The sequence below is a fragment of the Melospiza georgiana genome, chromosome 12 (genome assembly GCF_028018845.1).
Source record: "Melospiza georgiana isolate bMelGeo1 chromosome 12, bMelGeo1.pri, whole genome shotgun sequence".
Taxonomy (NCBI): Eukaryota; Metazoa; Chordata; class Aves; order Passeriformes; family Passerellidae; genus Melospiza; species Melospiza georgiana.
The window spans coordinates 9637042-9657294 of NC_080441.1; the positions used below are offsets into that span (position 1 = coordinate 9637042).

General features: G+C 41.9%; 1 protein-coding gene across 4 annotated transcripts in view; it reads left to right on the forward strand.

Annotated features, from left to right (window-relative positions):
- Positions 1–20253, forward strand: part of GRIA3 (glutamate ionotropic receptor AMPA type subunit 3) — a 142343-nt gene that overhangs the window by 76667 nt on the left and 45423 nt on the right. For 3 of the 4 annotated variants that reach the window (XM_058032486.1, XM_058032487.1, XM_058032485.1), the window contains exons 5-10: positions 2299–2352; positions 3827–3988; positions 7707–7874; positions 10175–10279; positions 11562–11669; positions 12831–13037. In XM_058032486.1, the coding sequence (XP_057888469.1) occupies positions 2299–2352; positions 3827–3988; positions 7707–7874; positions 10175–10279; positions 11562–11669; positions 12831–13037 (804 nt within the window). The other variant, XM_058032489.1, reaches the window with a different exon arrangement.

Genomic DNA, 20253 nt, shown 5'->3' on the forward strand with positions numbered 1-20253 from the left:
TTATGCTGTTATACTTCTGTTTTCCTTCTTCATAAAAAAGCTTTATCCATCACTTGGCTCCCCTGGGAGTAACACATGTCTGTGATTGTTTCTGCAGGGCTTGCTAATCCAGCAGCTCCCTTCAACATGCTGGACAGTTGGTGCAGGGTGGAAAGTGAGTGAGGAGGAGACTTGTACTTGTTAAGATTTAGGACAGCTGTGTAGTGTGTTGTGAATTTTAAACACATTGTTAAGATCCAGTTCAATAGTTATGAGCCAATGTGGTCGATTGTATGAATAGAAATGCTGTCAGGTCACTTCTGAAAGATGCTTTATGAATTACAGCTTGGCTGTAGTATGTTGGACTAATAAACAGGGTCATTTTGAAGACATGACAACAGATGAGATGAAAGTTGAGTCTGATCTATGCTAATGAGTCCTACATTTCCTATTTGCAGTGTTGCTCCTGAGGCCTGTAGCAGTTCCATGTATGTTTTCCTTACAGCCTCTGACTTCATCTGTGGTGATATTTTTCTCTTAAATAAACACAATTCTGCATAGAAACGTAAAAGCTTTCTTATTTGTTGTTAAGGTTAAAGCCACAATTGTTGTTCTTAAGTTTTTTGTTTCTAACCTGCCTTTAAGGTGAAATTAAAATGTACAGAGAATTCAGTATGCAAATAGCATGCACACCAGATGATCTGAAGGAAGCCTGCACATTTCCACAGAAAACAAATGTGAGTGTAGGAAAGCAGATGCTTTCTACCAACAGAGTGTACATACAATTCCCAAGAGGACCTGAACAACAGTTTATTTTCAGGCTGCTGGAAGTATGCAAATTCCTACAGAATTAAATGTGAATTTGAAGGAAATGGCATCTATTAAGGACAATACTACCCAAAGAGGCAATTGGGAACTTAATAATTTAATCAAGAACTTGAGCAGGCTCAGCAGTATATCTAAAGTCAGTGACTCAAATGTCATCTGTTTTTAGCAAAGACGTTAAATGGTTATGTTTTCTTTCAAAGTGTGGTGTTTGGAGTGTGTTTCTCTGATCATGGAGTAACTTTGTAAGGTTATGTATAGATTTTCAGATGGTTCATCAAAAAGCATCATCTGTTTGCATGAGCTGCTTGTAGGACATATACTGCAATAATAATTGTTTATTATTATGTTTGCTGGTTTTAACTCAGCAGTCCTGGGTAGAATGGATTATGTCCTGACATGCATGCAAACATCACAATTATAAATTAAATTCATACTGGTGGATGTTGTTCCATTTGATGGCTGTGGGACTGGATGGATGTTTCTGAGGTTATAATCTGAAGGCAAGGGCACGGTTTTGCACAAGTGGCATTGCTGGTGAGCCAGGTGCCCTCTGTGTAGACATGGGAAGTGTTTGTTTTCCTTCCTTCTGCAAAAGCACAGGATTCCTGGAGTGAGGGAGCACACAGGATGGCAGAGTTCAGGCTTGCCAAACAGTGCTGCCTCCACTGTTCCCCATTACCCTCAGAGAATCCAGCTGCTTAGTTCATCCTGCTGCCCTCTTGTCCCTCAGCAATTCCATTTAATGACTGTTTGTGCAGGGAGATGCCCAAGTGAGGTCAGCCAGGGCAGGAGATGTTGCTTAGTGGAATGTGCAACATAACATTTAGTGGCAATTTTGACAAAACATTGTAAGGTCAGATGTATCCATTTAGATGCACCAGAAATGACAGGTATTCAGGCCCTTTGGAACCTGTCAAAAGGCAATGAAGGTCACTGCTTATAACTTTGGGAATTTAACTTTAGACATTCATACATGAAAAGGCTTGGCTGGGATTCTTGTAGGGAACTCCCTGTACAGCTTGGAGCCTGCCCAGCCCTGCTGTGCTGGTACAGGTTAACAAACACATTGACAGGCTGGGCTGTGTCCTGCGCCTCTCCTACACTCCAGAAACAAGGAACAAAGTAAACAGGAGTTTACTTTGGGCAGATACAGTGCTACCTCATTTCAGAGCAGAAATACTTGAGCTGATAACTAAAATTAACCTGGTCAGCAGGGAGGACACTGACCACAAGAGTGAATTTGCCAGGTAAGGTCATCTCTGCAAGCAGAATCTTCCCAGCCTTGTGAGTTACTCTTTGTTGTACTGTGCCCATGTGTTTGAAAAACATAAAGGACTATATCTTGTCTGTAATGCCACAAATCTGCAATATTTGTGCTGCCCATGGATTGAACATAGAATTTTATCAAAATGTTCATTCTCTGTGTCTTTTCCACTAATTAAGAGTCATCTTCTTACAGCTGAATAATCTGTAATGTTTTTCTCCACACAGGTAGTAATCCTCGGAAAACACTCTAGAGGCTATCACTACATGTTAGCTAACCTGGTAAGAACTTTTCTTCATGGAAAGTATAGCTGCATTTTAGAGGGTAAAATATTCTGTTCAGGTTGTGAAAACTTTAATCAGGAAGTGGAAATGCATGGATGAGTACTTGGATTTTGAGAAATTGCTTCAGTAAATACTATAACTGGTATGTCATCTCTACTCAGTTTCTTATGACAGAAAATGTCATGTCCTCTACTAATTTTAAAGTAATAATTTAACTATATATTTTCCAGTAATTTCTATCCTCACAAATTAGATGTTTCTGTCCTCATAAATTGTGACTGTAATTTCCTAGAAACATATTTTGAATTTAAGCACTCTAGGAAAAATAATTGTAGCATGTTTCTGTATAAACATGCATGTATAAGTGGTAAAAAGCTGCAAATTAGAACAATTCTATCAAGTAAACCACCAAGGCTGTTTAGCCTTTCTTTTGTATTTCAGAGTGTAGGGTTGTGCCTGTGTATGTGCTGATCTACCAGGAAGAGGCTATACATTTCTATCTGTATCAGAGCTTCTTCTGGAGAATAGGATTGACTTTCAGGAATGTTTGTGATGCTTTTGAAACACCATCTACTTAAATTCCTTACAAAAAGTCTTGTATTGTAATTCATCCTGCAGGAAGACTCATTTTTAGGTTCTGTGCCTACTGGAAGTAGAAAAATGTGAGTTTTTCCAAAACTCTCACTTTCTAGTTTGCAATCCTAATTACTCAAAGATTCTCTGTATCCTTGTTTTGGTGTGATTAAAGCAGAAAAGACAAATTTTTAAATATCCTTATTTAGTATAAGTACTGTATGACTTTAAGATGCATCATTTTGCATTATAAGAAGCAGACGTGGTCTCACTGATTAGCTCGTGCATAGAAATACAGAGGTTCTTATTCTGGGTTGCCTTTTAGTATGTGTAACCATTGACATTCAAATAAACATGACTGCAATCAAGTCATACTAATCAAAAAGACTCCAATTTACTGCCTCAGGTATAAATAACAACAGTGGGAGAGAATCATCCCGTTCCGCTTGCACGTGACATGCTGAGTGGTGCTGTGATGGAGAACTGCCTGGCAAGAGATGGAGTGGTTTTCTTTCCCAGCCCTGAACCTTTGCAGTCACCTTGCTGTACAAATGGGATTTGAGGTCCTTGTTTTCACCATGATTAGGACAAAAGAGGAAATGGTACTTCAAGTTCCCCTGCTGTTTTCTTTCTGACTGGCAAATATTACCTACCACATTGCCACAACCCAAAAGGGAAGTTTTCTATTGCAACAAAGAAGATGTTTTAAATTCTACTCTATGCCACTATCAAAATCCTAATTGTGATAGTATTTGTCTCCTTGGTGGAATATTTTTAGTTAAGAAGAGGGACATTAGGCAGTATCCTTTGTGCTGCACTTGTAGCAGGTAAAAGTGAACCAAAGGGAAGTGACTTTGGATGACAATGATTCTTTGTTTTTCTACATGTGTCCTCCCAGGGTTTCACAGACATTGTTCTGGAGAAAGTAATGCATGGAGGTGCCAACATAACTGGATTCCAGATTGTTAATAATGAAAATCCAATGGTTCAACAGTTTCTACAGCGCTGGATGAGGCTTGATGAAAGGGAATTCCCTGAAGCCAAAAACTCACCATTAAAGGTATTTATTGTAACCTATCAGTGATGGACCTGATATGCTTTTAACAATTCTTTGGGAGTTTGTAACCTCAGATGATATGTGCATGATTATGATGAGAATATGTCACAACAGTCACTGCCTTTCCAGAAGAAAGAGGCAGAAGCTGTTACACCAAGTGCCCACCATGGTGGGAGCTCCTCAGAAGAAAATCCTGTCACTGTGCAGTAGATATAAAAACTTCTAATGTGAATCTCTTGAGTTAGTCTTGGGCTGAATATGAGGGCTAGTGAGGTTAGATTTTAGATGCAAAATGTGGATTACTAGTCCATTTTAATGGTAATAGAGAATTTCACATGCAAAATGAAGTAGCTTTGGATTCACTAAGGAGCCACTGCTGCCTCCTAGTCACTGCTGGCAGTTACCCTCATAATCTAAGCCTCTGTTTTGCACCACTGTCCTTTACTTAAACAGTCTGGCTATTAAAACTGGAACCAATACAATTTTTCAAAAATTTTTTGGATGAAAGTCCCAGGTTCACCAAAACTGTCACAGATTAGAGGAAGTAAATGCACCTGTTATTAGGAAACCTTCAACCTGTTACTATCTCACCCAGATTTTGTTCTGCCTCAGCATCTTTCATAGAGGAGGATGCTATTCACTGTCCTGTGAAGGAGTGCATCAGGGAAACTGTGTCTAGGCACAGTGGTCATAAAATCTTCTAGGAGCACTGCATATTAGTAATGTTCCTTCTTTCTTGTCTTCTTTTGGTGGGATCTGTTCTTTTTCACTGCTATGCATAGATGATTGAAACCTGGGTATGATAGTATACAGACTGATTTCTCAGGGCAGCCAAACCTCTTGCCCTGACAAGACAGTTCATGTCTTTGGTGTTTGATTTGGCAAGGACACATGCAAATTGATGGAACAGATTTGGAATTGAAAATTACTTTGATAAACTGGAGTAATGTCTCAGTATGAGTAAGACAAAGTTCAGGAAAGCATTAAAATACTAGATAAGAAGGAAAAATCTACTCCTGTTCCATGCATGGGGGGCAGCAGGGTGGGCAGTAGCCCTGGGCTGGGATCCAGACAGAAAAGGAGCTGCTGATAAGGGTTTGCTCCTTCTGGCAGTGCCATTCATTAATGACTGGTGCCATTTGGAGATACTGTTCCTGGCATCATGACATTTCTGTGAGGGAGGAAAATTTTCTTAATCCCACGCCTTTCTGGCATTTCAGAGGAAGCCGAGGAAGGCAAACAGAGGCCCACAAAAACCGGATTAGTGTATTGTTGCCTGTGGATTAGAACTTAGTCCTGCTTTCTAAAGCTTTCTAGCAGTGATGTAGAAGTGAAGATAAGTATCATACTAATCTTAAAAGCTCGAAATATACAAAGTTAACCTGTGATGATTTTATTCCACTTGAAAGCAATTTACCTTGAGGAAAAAATTATTCTTCCTCCTTAAAAAAGAATCTTAAGTATATGGTAGAAACACAAAGATTACATTACCTTTCCACAAATGTGCAGCTCATTATAGAAATGTGCACAGTATTTGTCAATCAGACAAAAAGCATACTTAAGAATTGATGTACAATATTTTTGATTAGGAAATAAAATTGCCTAGAGATTAAAGTCCTGATGTTTAATTTATTCTGCATTTTATCAGCCTTTCCCTTCTTTCTCTCTTTTTTTCTCTTTGCATGCTCATGCATTTATAAGTAGAATTCAAATAAAGTAGAAAATTAGATAGCTCTCTTGGCATGGCTTGGAAGGGACTGCATTAAGGTTATGACAATTGACGCAGTCTGCTGAAAAAATTATCAATGTGTAAGTTTTATGTAGTGCTAGATTGGACAGCTAATACAAGACTTTTTTTTTAATACAGGAACAAATACATTAAAATTACTGTCCAGTTCTGTATTATTGTGTGGATTGTGGCGTATATAACCTTTGTTAACTTTGTAAGAGAGGAGAGAGTGATTATTACAAAGCATCACAGGGAGAGGTAAAGGTGGGCAGGATCAGAGTGTCTGTGCTGTACAGAGCAGGAACCACCACCCACTCCCAATGAGTTTAAGCTGCTGTCATTTAAAGCTCAGTGAAATATCTGCTCTATACCTTCTTCACAGCCCTACCTTTGCACTCTTCTTTATGACACGGTTCTCTTGATCTGCACATGCAGACACTCCTTGTTCTGTGCAGAGTTCCTGTGGCTTGGTATCAAACTGAAGAACTTGCAGTAAGATAATACTGAGTGTTAAGAAATGCAGAACCTCCAATTGTGCTATCCTGCCCTACAGGATAGAATTAATTTCTGAGTATAATAAATCTTGTCCATAAAGAGTGTAGCTGAATAAGCAGCTGAAACTTGGATTTCTGACTTTATAACTCACGCATGGGCAGCAGGTCTTGTGGCCTGAACTCCGGCACAAGGTTCCTTGGGTAGCAGGATCTCTAGACAGCCAAAAGAAGGGCAGGTGCACCTTCCATTCTTCATTTCTTCCTTTGTTCTCTTACAAATGATGTGGAGGTATTGAGGTTCATTTACAAGGGACTTGAAATCTGCTCTTACAGAGTGAGCATGTTGAATTGCTCCAGTACATCCATGCTGAGAGGGTCTCCTCTACACAGAACCTGGAATTACAGGTGTGCTGTAATGCCGGTGGAACCCAGGGATGTCAAATACCAAAAAAACTCCCTCTTTGATGACATTTTCTAGGTGATGCTAAATTTATAGCATTGGGGGTGTCACCAGATAACATGCAACAAGCAGTGAATGGAGTTGACAGCAACAGGAATATGTAAGTTAAGTTGTCTGGGGGTTTTGTTCCAGAGCTGCTGCTCCTCAGAGTTTCCCACCCTCTGCAGATTTATCATGGAGTAAGGGAAGGCAGATGGTGAATTACCAAGGTGATGTAATTCCTAAAGTGTATTTTGTGATTACTTGCTTGTATAGCTCTTTTCTAAGAAAAGTAATCTTATCTATTCCTTGCCACAGATGCTACCTAATCAGGACTGTGATCCAAACAGAAATGATTTATGTTAACTTCAAGTCAAAGCTCTCTTGGCAATCTTGTTAAAAACAAAAAAACTACCTAATGCAAAAACTCAAATATGAGCTTTCCTTTGGTATCAGTATGGTCCAGCATGGAATTGCAGACATTTGTAGTAAGCTCATCTAGATGAGCAAGTTTCCAATTAAATTGAAATTTTATGCAGCTGTGAACTGGTATTGTTATTTTGCTGCTAATATGCTATACAGAATGAAAATATTTTTAATTTGTAAATTGAAATAGGTGGAATTGTTACAAAGCACCAGCTGAAGGACAGGGAGCAAGCAAAGGATCCACAGTCCACAGTTGATAAGATCTCTTGGGGTCAGTGTTGGTTTTCAAAGTGCAGTTCATCTCTCTAGCTTTCTGGAGACAGGAATACGTCCAATTTTTCCAGCCCCTGTAGTGATATAAATTATTTTAAAGAAGGTTCAAATCCATGTACTGATAAAAAGAAACTCCCTATATGTCAGTGTGAATTTGGCTCACTGGATAATTTTGGGTCCCTGGAATTTTTGTTTTATGTAGCCTTGCACCTCATCTCTGAACAGTGACAGCAGATCAGTCACCAGCCCTGAACAGCAAGCATGATTCTCCTGTTCTAACAAAGAGGAGGACTTGATGTGATACCTGGGGCAATTCTAAAATTGCAGTTTGTTGCTGTATTTTCTTTGTGTCAATTGCAGTACACGTCTGCACTGACCCACGATGCAGTGCTGGTGATAGCTGAGGCTTTCCGGTACCTCCGAAGGCAGCGTGTGGATGTCTCCAGGAGAGGCAGTGCTGGAGACTGCCTGGCTAACCCTGCAGTGCCATGGAGCCAAGGAATTGATATAGAAAGAGCACTGAAAATGGTAAGGGCAAACATAACAGCTAAAGAGCAACAGCAGCAATTCTGTAGTGCTTGTGTCCTGCTCCATGAGCACAGAGCTTCTGTGCTCACACAAACAGCTGCAGCTCCTCAGGGGGAACAAAGTAAAAACAAAGTTAATGAGGAACTTCAAAGGATGGATAAAATATATTCAATAGAGGGCAAGGTGTAACATGCTAGCTCTCAAAACTTTGGCCAAAATCCCTGTGGTACTGATGCAGCAGCTGCCTGATTGTGCCCACCAGAGCACCTACAGTTCCCCAGCTCCCCTGTAACACCCCAACTCCCCAGGAGAGTAAGCATGAGCCATTTTGCAATCAAACACACCTTGGGGGTTTGTAAAGTCAGGGTGAGCCTGCAAATCTGACTAACAGAACTAGACTGGGTCTTTGGTACATGTGTTGTAATTCTTACAGGGATAGATTTGTTAAATGCATGTTTGCAGTTTTGATAATTTGCCAGTAAAAGTTCAACTCAGATTGGTTTAAAAAAGTGGAGAAATTGTTGTTGGTCATATTAGTACTGGTATATCTCAGCACCGTCCTGAACCTAGGAACAGTTTTGCCTCCAACCAGTTCTGATTCCTGGCATAACTTTGCATTTAGCCAGATTACCTTCTGCATGGCCAAATTTTATATCCTTAACACTAGTTATGGCATGGGATCCACCTCACTTATGTCTCTAATATTGTTGATTTTTAAACTCTTTTTAGTCTGCTATTTGCTTTAAAGCAAGTGACTACAGGAAAAACCGGATAATGTTTTTGTAGATACAAAAAACAAGATTGCTGTTTTTAATCTGACTCAAGTAACTCTCAAACAAACCTGTTAGCATTGATTATATTAGACAGACAGATCTGGACACCTATAAATAGTCACTCTGCAATTGCCTCCACACGCTGCCATGAAAAGTGTTTGAGTCCTGGCAAGCCTTCCTGCCTCAGTGCAGCCAGGTTTTGCAAAGTGCTGAGTTTTCCCACCGAAGAGAAATAAATTAAATTTGGAGCTAAAAGGTGTGCAGTGCAGGAAGCTCATGTCTCAGTGGGCATCAGGATGGAGCCAGTGGAACAAGCTCTGTGAGACACCCAGTCACTGCTGTGCTAAGGTAGCCAGACAGCTTCCAGTAAATGCCAGAGGCAGGCACAGCAGCTCACATCTGGATTCAACTTATGTGTCAACTACCCTACAAATACATTTGCTCAGTCCACAGCTGATAAGACCTCTTGGGGTCAAATTTGGTTTTCAAAGTGCAATTCATCTCTCTAGCTTTCTGGAGACAGGAATACTTCCGATTTTTTCCAGCCCCTGTCGTGATATAAATTATTTTAAAGAAGGTTCAAATCTGATTTGTACCTTTCTTTTTATCAATACTGATAAAAAGAAACTCTCTATATGGCAGTGTGAATTTGGCTCCCTGGATAATTTTGTGTCCATGGAATTTTTGTCTTATGTAGCCTCACACCTCATCTCTGAAGAGTGACCAGCAGATCAGTCACCAGCCCTGAACAGTTTGCCTTTGACTAGTCTAACACCTCTTCCTGTAACTTCTACAGTTTTTGCTAAATATTAAAGCTAATTTTCCCCTGCTGAAGTTTGAGACTGTTACCTTTTCTGCCTGAGATGACAGCTTGTCAGTGTTAAGTGATAAAGGAAAATGCCTCATCCTTTCATACAGGGAAATAAGAAAGGCTTTTTTTTGAGACAAAGTACTTTATACTTCCCCTTCAGATGATTCATGTGAGTAGGTAATGATAATGACTTACCGTCTTTACACCCATCCATCCTGCCTGAGACCAAAACCCCATAAGCAGTAGAGACAATTGTCTGTGCTCATTCAGAGAAGACATTCATTCCTTTCTCCTACACTGGGACTGATCATAAAATAAAGCACTTCCCAGAATGAACAATGAGATGCCATTCTGGTCTGTACTGCAGATCACTCTGTGCCATATTGTGAGGGCTTTAACTGCACTAATTGTTGCTTGTGCTTCGCTGATGCTCCATTCTGTACCAGTGAGCCCAGTGTGACCAAGCATGGCGGGATCAGTCTTTCTTACATTTAACATACCTGCAGGGCTAATTTCATTTAAATGCAGCTCACTCTGGCTCACTCTGAGTCACCAGCTGAGTGCTAACAAATATTTACAGCTGGAACTCGGAGAATGGGGGCTGGGGTTGTTTTGAACGGTACAATTGGCTCTGTCAGAAGCAGTACAAGTCTCTTATATAGATAAAAAATAAAGTGAATCTTTTATTAAAATACTTTTCTGTTTATTCCCTCAAGGTGCAAGTTCAAGGAATGACAGGGAACATCCAGTTTGACACCTATGGGCGGAGAACAAATTACACAATTGATGTGTATGAAATGAAAGCTGCTGGGTCACGGAAGGTGAGCTTCAAGACATGGATCCAGATTTCACACCATCTCAAATACTTACTCCAACTAACCAATGAAATTCAGAAATACCAGAGATGCAGTGTAATAACAGGGTCCTAAAGAGTGCCCCCTTGCTGTCTTCCCTATCCCAGGAACCCTGTTGCATTCAGTTCCTGGACTGAACTACTCACCCTGCTTAACATCTTCACTGGTTCTCATGTCAACTTCAAACACAACTTTTTCCCTTAAGCCCTTCTGGAGCTTTTCCACTGCCAAGCATAATACCTGCTGTCATGGTACTGTGCTTAGTCCTATCTTCTAAATTCCTCTCCATCTTTCCCTCCCTCTCCATACTGGGCTTTAGAGCCACAGTGAAGCTAGAACCAGTGAAAGCTTCTGAAATTAAGAGAAATTAAGTTTGGTTTTATTTAGAATTTCATAATAATTCTCTTGTCTCCTAAATAATGGATAGATCCTAAGTGGGATAGTTGCCTATATTGGTGTTACAAAAGAAGTTTAAGGCAGATGTTCAAAACCATTATGTAGACAGGGTCACAAAAGTACTGAGGGAATAATGTGTGTAGGAGTCTCTTATATCCCCTGATTTCACCTGGACATAGGTTCTTAACCTGCTTGATCACCACTGAGACTCCTTAAACAATTCTGCACATTTGATAACCAAGTACCTCTAAACATGACCCAGGCACTCAGGGGGGTGCAGAGAACAGTGTTACTCCTGTGTTGTGCAGACATACAAAAGCCACTGATAGCCCAGTGATGCAGCCAAAGGTCAGCACCAGGCAGCTGATAAAGTCACCTTGTGCTGACAGAGGGGTTTGTGTCCCACTCTGGAGATAATGCAGCTGTGCCTGCATTGCCAATGATGTCTGTGCATCTAAAGCCAGCTCAGGTCTGCTGGGACTGTCTTGGATAAAAATCTCAAATTCAGAGAATTTTACTCAGAATGCTGTGCAGTTTCTTTTCTTGTCTGTGGTATGTTCTTATGCTGTGGATATATGGGAATTTATTTCACAGGCACCATACTGATGTGAATTGAGATAGGGAGAATTTAATATGTATTTTCACTTAGATTTGGCTTGTGCTGAATTGCTCTTGGGCTTGAGAACATTGTTTCTTTAAGGAAATGGATGTAAAGCTAATATAGTCCCTTAATGATAAAAACAGTGAATGAGAAATGTTTCAAAGCCTTAGGTTTTGACAATTGCTCTTACAAATTCAGGTACCAGAGTCCTTGTAAAGGTATGTAATGAGGTAATAATCTCCATTTTTATAGGCTGGTTATTGGAATGAATATGAAAGATATGTGCCAGCATTAGATCAGCTGCCCTCTAATGACACTTCATCTGTGGAGAACAGAACCATAGTAGTCACTACCATCCTGGTAAGTTTTGTGTTCATAGTGTGTTTGTGTTTAGGGAACAAGGCACGAGACTCCTGAGGTGTGTTAGACACCTAGGCAGGAGGCAGATGTTGAATACTGTGTGAATTCAAGTGACTGGAAAGTTCAGTATCTTCCAGAGATGTTCTGAGGGCTTGACCCTGCTAACTTATGTATGTATCAGTCAGTCTGCTCACAGGAGGAGCTCACTGAGCTCACCATTGAGCTTTGCTGCTTCCCAGACACTTGAACTCAATTAAGTGCCTCATGTAAGTGAAGTTTTTGTGCATGCCTGTAAATGAGCACAGAGATTGATTGGCCTTTGTGCTGCAGAGTCAAATCTTGCACCCCTCACTCAGGTACAGCTCCTGTAAACTCAACCCCTGTGGACTGAGTAAGGGTGGCACAATGAAGCCTGTAGAGAACTGGAACTGCTTTAGCCCTGGGTGAAAAGCAGCCTTTTCCTGCAATCCCAAAGGAGCAAAGCTCTTCATGTGTGTCACGAGCAGCAGCACCTGTGTCAGTCCCAACACCTCTACAGACCTGCTCTGTACAGCTTCATTGGGACTTTTGTGCTTCTTACAGTTCTACTAAGCATGAGTTAATTTTAAGCTGTTTCCTGAAGCATTGTATTTTATACTCCTGTGGATCTAGTGAGATATAATCAGCATTTCAACTAGAATTTTCCAAGAAGGCTAAGGGAATTCAGTGACAAAAAATGCTGCTGAGGACTTCAACCTAGCTTCCCTTAGGCTTCTTTGAAAATATCTCCTTCAGAGCCCCATCCGTGGCCACTGGGGCCTTAGGAAATTGTGGCGATGGTACAGGTGTTGGATATGTCAGTCTTTAAACACTAAAATTTGAATTATTGCTGCAATTATGCTAATTGACTGTCTAATCAGGCCTAATTCTGCAAACAGATGTGTAACTTTCTTAAAAAGTCCTGTTTTTAATAGCTCCTTACTAGGAATACAGTCAATAGTATGTGTGGCTGTAGGACCAGCCAAGGAGTTTTATGCAGAAGTCTGTCTAATTTCTGTACCAAAGCAGGAAATATTGTAAATATTTGCCAGTAATATAAAGGATAATAACAGCTCTCATTTTGTGTGGTTTACAGCTGTATTTTACATTCATAGACTTTTGATCTTTACTTTTGTTTCAAAGGAATCACCATATGTAATGTATAAGAAAAACCATGAACAACTAGAAGGGAATGAGAGATATGAAGGCTATTGTGTAGACTTAGCTTCTGAAATAGCAAAACATGTTGGAATAAAATACAAACTGTCAATTGTTGGAGATGGGAAATATGGAGCTAGGGACCCTGAGACTAAGATATGGAATGGCATGGTGGGTGAACTGGTCTATGGGGTAAGTTTCTCTTAACCTTCATTTTAATGTTCTTTATAAAAAAAATATGCTCAAAGTTAATAAACTGCAAAATAAAGATCATCTGTTTGAATACTACCTTTAAAATTCTAGATATTTCTTTGTATTGCCATTTTTATAGTCTACTTTTCTAATTGTTTCATTGCAGGAAAGTATCACATTTTACTGCTGTTCTCCAAATCAGAGTCCACAAAATGTTGATAAGTAGCATTGGGCAAACTTCAAATTCTTGCTTACAGCAGAATTTCCAGTTTGCTCTTTATATGCTTCTTCTTCATTTGCCAGATCTCCTTTTTCTGTATCAGTCTCTTAAGTGCTGGGGGGTGTCTGATCTGGGATACTGAGCCTTGCTGGGTCCCTGATCTTGGTTTCTGTTTTACCCATTTAACTCCATGGTTACTTTTCAGGGCAAGAAGCAATGCAGGTGTGAAATCACCCACATGTTTTTTTTCTCTTTAAACCCTGGGTTTGGCTTCAAAAATCAACTGTCAGACAAAAAAAAAAAGGCTAATTCACTGTATTCTTCTTTATATTTCTATATTGGGTGTACAGCACTTTGTTTAGTAAGAACAAAAACAGTCCGGAACTGCCATTTTAGAACCTTCTTTAAAAATGAGAATTTTGGAATACTGTTAAACCAGATGGAAGGGGGAGAAAATTGGCTTTACAGAAAAGACTTCTCAAGCTGATATTTCATCCTTTTTTTTCCTCAAATGCTAATGAGATGATTTATGATTCCGCCCAAATCTTTTTTGCAGTTTATTTTTAACAAGCTTCCCTTTATTAAAAATATCTGAGCAGAAGTGCATATTTCAATTGCATCCTTTTGTTCTGTGGCTGAGTGTAATTTCTAAAAGTCACCTCAAAATTTCCTTGGGATAATGCATCATCATTCTTGCAAAATGTTTGGTGAGATGATTCTTTTCCAATGAATCAGTCTTTTTTAAGTAATTGCTAGATTTTCACAAGTTTTCTTACTCTGGAGCAGTCAGTCCTGATGCCTTATTATGTAATTGGTAGCCTATTCAACTTGAAAATGTTTTATAGAAATAACAATGGTTTTGTTGCATTGTACTGTGGCAGGGAGGGAAATCTGCTGATTACAGAAGGTAAACAGGGTTCTGGACCCTTGGATTACTTTGCTTCCCTTTTGCTTTGAGGTCTGCCATTATGCAAATCTTCTGAACTCTGCATGCCTCAGTTGTGCAATTTGGGAAACTGAAGTTCGCTCTCTTAGAGAGCACAAGTCCATTGAGAACCTCTGAAGCAAAGGTTTAGTTTAGTTCCAAGCAAATTATACTGCACTGGAAACCTATACCCTCAGTTGTTCTGTATGTGGTTGAAGAAATATCAAGAGTATCAGCTGTAATTGGGTCCTTTTGATGTCCTTGCGAGTGACAATCAATGAAACTTGTTCATTCACTTATAAAATAACCCTACCATGTGGAAAAAGCATGGCAAAAGAGAAGCTGAAATTGCTGCTAACAGTCAGAGCACAGGGGCTGTGTACACTAGGGGAGAAAGGTGTGATGTGGGCTACAGCTTTTGTGTCTTGAGCCCAGTAAGATTAGTCTGTGCAGCTGCCATACAAGATCCACCTGCATGAAGGGCCTCAGAGATGTTCTGAGGGCTGGAACACCTGTCCTGTGAGGAAGGGCTGAGAGAGTTGAGACTCTTCAGCCTGATGAAGGCTCCAAAGAGATCTTAGAGCACCTTCCAATACCTGAAGGGGCTGTAAGATAAATGAAGAGGGATGTTTCAGAGGGTCGTGTAGTGATAAGGCAAGGAGGAATGGCTTTAATCTGAAAGAAGGCAGATTCAGATTAGCTATTAAGAAGAAATTCTTCATTGTGAGGGTGCTGAGGACCTGGCCCAGGTTGCTCACAGAAGCAGTGGATGCCCCATCCCTGGAAACATTGAAGGTCAGGCTGGACAGGGCGCTAAACACCCTGATCTAGTGGAAGATGTCCCTGCTGACTGCAGGGAGGTTGAACTAGATGATCTTTAAATGTCCTTTCCAACCCAACCAATGTGTGATAAGCAGTTTGGCTGCAGCTGCCTTTTCCACAGTCTCTTGGGACCAGCCTAGCTCAAGAGAGCTCTGCCTCCTTAGCATCAAACTTAGCCCTAATCATACTTGTGACCTTTCCACACCAGCAGAACCAGCCCTGCAGGCACCACAGGCCATTCCTTAACCCCAAACCCACCCACCATTCTCTTTTTCCCCTGCAGAAAGGTCAGTTCCTTTGTATTCTGAGCGCAGTTTTCATCTGTGTTTTCTCGTTAATGAAAAATTGAGGAATGTTTCCCTCCCTGACCCCCAGCAGTTCCTGCACTCATGCTGTGAGCTCTGTTACTGAAGCCTCTCCGCTGCAATGCTCAATTATTCAAAGGTCAGATGTGTCCCATGAGGTTTGAGACCCAAGTTAATGCTTCCAGCCCCGTGCTGCTGAGCCAGCTCCCCAAAGTGCCCAGCTGAACTGAGCTTGCAGGCTGCATGGAAACCCACCTGGCTTTCTGGCAGCGGGGAAAACAGCCCCTGAACTCCGAGTGCAAACCTCACCAGCCCTCCAGACCTTTTCCCAGCTCTATTTGCAAACATTGTGAAATACCCTTGGCCTCTTTCTCCATCCCTTGAGAGGGGCTGTGTACCACGCTCACAAGATGTGCACTGAGCCCTTTGAAGATGAGAAGTGCTCCAGAAGTGCTAATTATTTGGAGCAAGCGCCTCATTTACGTGCTAACTTTCCTTTATCTCTCACGGGCTTAAAACTCTATTAGGGAACTAAAACTACGTTAAGGTAATGCCCCTGTGAATCTTGTCAGCAAAATTACTCAAATTTGGCTCCTCTGGATTCCATTTTGGGAAGACAAGAGGCAGATTAGATTTTAAGTACCTTTGTTAGCATCTGTGGAAGATAGACTTGGTAGGATGAAAGGAGCCTGATTGGTTTTGTTACCAGTTATCCAGCAGCTCAGCTGAGCTGTGGCAGAAACACAATCCCTTAGATTGCATTTGTCTCAAGTGATAAGCAGTGACTAGTCATTTGTCACTGCATATTCCTGACCCAGCAGCCTCCTTGCCACCACCTGGCAATGCTGGGACATCTCAGCTAGTTTTTTGAATACTGAACCCTTTTTTGCATTGCCCTATGCATGCAACTCTTTTCTAAAATTGCTCTTAGGACAATCATAGGAAATGAATGGCTTGTTCATTTTAATGTTAAAACCCTAATTAACTGCATTTAATGTTTGGGTTGTGCCAGTTCATTGTTAATATTGCTCTCCATTCCTGTGGAATGCAGCACAGAGTCAGGGGAGAAAGGGCAGCCTCCAGACTCTGCATTGGAGGGGAGGGCCCCAGTGTGCACTGAGCTGATCCCAAAGCACCACGGGGGCTGTGTCACCCTGCTGCAGCTCTGGAGGGTGGCACAGCCCTGACTCCAGTGAAGGACTCACTGGAGGTCGGCTGGGCTGACTGGAGCAGTCCCTAGAGTTACACATTGACATTTACACACTAAAATGCTTCCCATTAGAAATTCTCCCTCCCCTGTCTCATATCACATCAGGTCTGGTTGGAGGGCATAAAAGTCTGCTGTTCTGTATGGTCCCTGAAGTCAAGGACAATCTCAGCTGTGCCCCTTGGGCCTTGTAGTTTTGCAAAGGGCTATGCCCATGCACTTGGTTACAGAGGGATGGCAGCCCTGGAGGCAGGGAATTCTGCCTGAGCAGATATTTCCAAATTCCTTTGCTTCAGGCAGGAGAACCCAGCAGGCTTGTTGGAGAGGGAATAACAGAGCTTTGTGGTTTGTTAGCAATTTTTAAATGTTAGTGATAGTAGTAGTAATGATAATTTTAATACTAATTAATAATAATAATAATGAAATTTTATATAAAAGGAAATGTATTTGATTTTTCATAAATCAAAAAATGTCAGTTCAGGCTGAAAAAAAAAAACCTTAATTTTTCTATTTCACTCTGATATGTCAAAATAAAACTCTTCATCCTACCAGATACCCATTCAAGCACTGTTATTTTTTTAAACTAAGAGAAATTTCCAAAGAACAGTGGAAATTTTAAACAGAATAAAAATAGAAAATAGGTAAATCTTTTTTCCTGGACATTTCAGAAGGGAAGTAGCTAAATCATTCTTAGTCCAGGAGACTGAATTGCTATTTAAATCTAACCAGCAGAGCAGTCCAGCAAGGCAAGTGCTGTCCTGCAGTGACCCAGGGGCTGAGGACGTGCCCTTGGCTGGGGCAGAGCAGCAGCAGCAGCTCCCTCGGCCCCTGTGCTCGGGGCTTTGTACCCACCAGCTGCTGAGCACTAGACAGTCGTCTTTTCTCTTCTTTGGGGTCAGCCTCTTTCTGTAGGCTTTTATTTCTCCTTCCCCTTTTAAAGCAGGCTGCTGTTCTTCCTTCCCTGTTCAGCCAGGGGAAGCCATCCCTCCCCGGGCCTGGTGCTTTTCACAGCGCTGAGGCTAATTGGCAGGAGTTTTAACACAGATCTTAATTGTAACTACAAATGCTTTGGGAATAAAAAGAGCAGCCAGACCTTACAGCCTTTAAAACTCTGCTCAGGTTGAAACAAGCCTTTATAAAAACCTCTCAATATGTAAAATAGCACAAAGGAATGAAGCAGGGATGTAAGGGACAGGCAGTCCCCGGAACACGGCAGCCACCGCGGTCTGTCAGAGAGGGACAGCCGACACATCCCCTGCCTCGAGCAGACCAACCCACCCCATGTGGGGCTGGCCTCTGGCTGTGCCAGCAGCAGGCAGAAATACTAAAGATGGCACATACAGTCTTTGAATCATAGCAGAGAGGGAAGCTAATTTGATCCCTACTTTTCCTTAAATCTCCCACATGCTCTGAGTCTGTGGCAGAGTCGGTGAAGCTTGTCCTTTGCTCCTCGCTCCTGGTTTCTGCAGGAGGGAAGCCCAGGTACAGGTCCCCAAAGGCCGCTGTGTGATGCTGCTGCCCTGCAGCTCAGACAGACCCTGGCCCTGTGCACATGGACAGATGTGGGGTCCCTGGCCAGGCAGAGCTGTGGTGGGGGACAGGAGCACAGCCCTGGCACAGAGTCACGCTGCCATGGTCCTGGGCTTTGGCTGACCTGAGTCCAAGCGCAGGCAGAGGAAGCACACATATGTCCACAGCCCCAAAAGCAGATGTACCCTTTATGTCTCCATCTGTGAATGGCAGGAGTGTGTTAGGATGAGCTGTGGGCATCCACAGAAATCACAAATGGACTTAACTTTGACAAACTGTGGCAGATGGGGCCCAGTGCCATTTTAACACCTTAATACCTTTTTACACTGCTCAGCTAGGGGCACATTAAGGCTTCAGTGCAGCATGTTGCTAGTCAGGTATGACCTCTTGGCTTTAAATAAGTGTGAGCTAATGTGTTAAAACCACATTGCCTCCATGACCTGGCCTCTCAACACACCCTGAATATCCTTGGGGATATTGGACTGCCTTTACAAAGGTAGCTCTTACCAGCTGATACCACAGGTGATGTGTTGCTCTGTCTGACACTCTTTTCTGCTACCTGGAAACCTCAGACTGCACTGAGAAGTGTTAAAACATGCTCAGAGACAGTCACCATTGCAGCACAGTCTCTTCAGGTGCCCCTGTGTACCTACATCCAGCACTTTTGGGGTGCCCAGAGGTTTGGCTGCCAATGGACGCCCGTCAGTGTCCCTCTGCTACAGTCTGCACAGAGCTGGGATTCTGCCTGCCTTCCTGTCACACAAGGTGACTGCAGTCCAGACCCACCTCTTGAAAAGTGACCCTTGAGCAAAGGAGGTGTTCAGTTCTGCAAGCAGGAGCACAGCCCAGATCTCACTCTAGTGCACAGCTTTGGCTTTGGGAGAATCATCAGTAGGTCTGTAAGCAGAAAAATCCCATTCCTCCTTTTGGATTACAGAGGTGGAACATCTTATCATTTCTCATTCTCCATGTAGAAGGATATTTCCATTTGCTATTTTTCTTCTCCCTCGCCATAAGAGTCTGGAGGTTTGCAGCTCCCTGGAGTCATCTTTGAGCAGAGTGGGCAGCGCCTCTGTGCTGCCTGTCCTCTCTAAATCCATCCCTCCCACACTAGTAGGCAAAGACAGAACAAGCCTCAGAGGAATCCATGACATTTCTTGCCCGGCTCAAATGCAGTGAAGATGATGTTTGAAACACCATTAGTCATGAGTGATTAGCAAAGCTCAGTTGTTGAGGTTCTTAAACCCCTCTCCAGTTCTGTACGAAGAAGGGCATGTTTGTGGTTGTGTTCTTTTTAATCGAGCTCAATTTGTATGGGTTCTGCTTATCTGCAGCCATAACAGGGAGGGAAATTCTCAACAGTGCTGCAGTTATTAATGATCCTTTAGGGTGCTTAGAGCTCTCCATAAGCTCTCCATTTCAAATACTGTATCTCTAAATAAATAAGCAAAGAGAGAACTGGTTTTTAACCTCCCTAGTGCAGCAAATATTCAGGGAAGTGGTGAGCAGCCAGGTTTGGGTGTTGGATTGTAGCTAGTCTGCTTGAGAGTGCCCTGGTTTCCCAAGACCCTGTGTGGCCATGCTTGTTCCCTCTGCAGAAACAGAAAGGATGAGGGTGGGTTTTGGTCTTTCCAATACAGTGAATGCCTTTGGTAGGGATGGTAGGAAAGCAGGAAGACTGAGATGTATCAGAAAATTAGTATTTGCATCCCATTTAATATTATAAGGCAGTTTGAAATTATTTACAAAGAAATCTACCCTGTATGGTATGAACATGGTAACAATCAGGGCTTTAACAAGTGATTTGTCAGTGCTTCAGCATCAGCTTCATCCCCCCACAGGAACATCCTGCATGAACTCAGCTGGGCATGAAGGAGATACAGACCTTATTGCATGCTGCATCAGCACTTAGGAAGATTTCCACCATGTCTACTTTAGCAATTAACATATTACTTTGAGAGAATTAAAATTCTCCAAGTCCACAGAAATGCTCCAGCAACTAAATGCTCTTGCAGCTGAAGCACCTTTCCCTCCCACGATGGGGTGTTCCAAGGCTGGCAGTCCTTGTGCAGAAGTGCCTGGGAGGAAGGCACCTGCCTCCCACCTAAGCTTCACTTCACATAGAGCCACTGCTAATTCTCCACAGGAGTCCTGATCCATTAAGCTTGCTCTAATAAGGATTAATTTGTAATTACCTCATTAGTTCA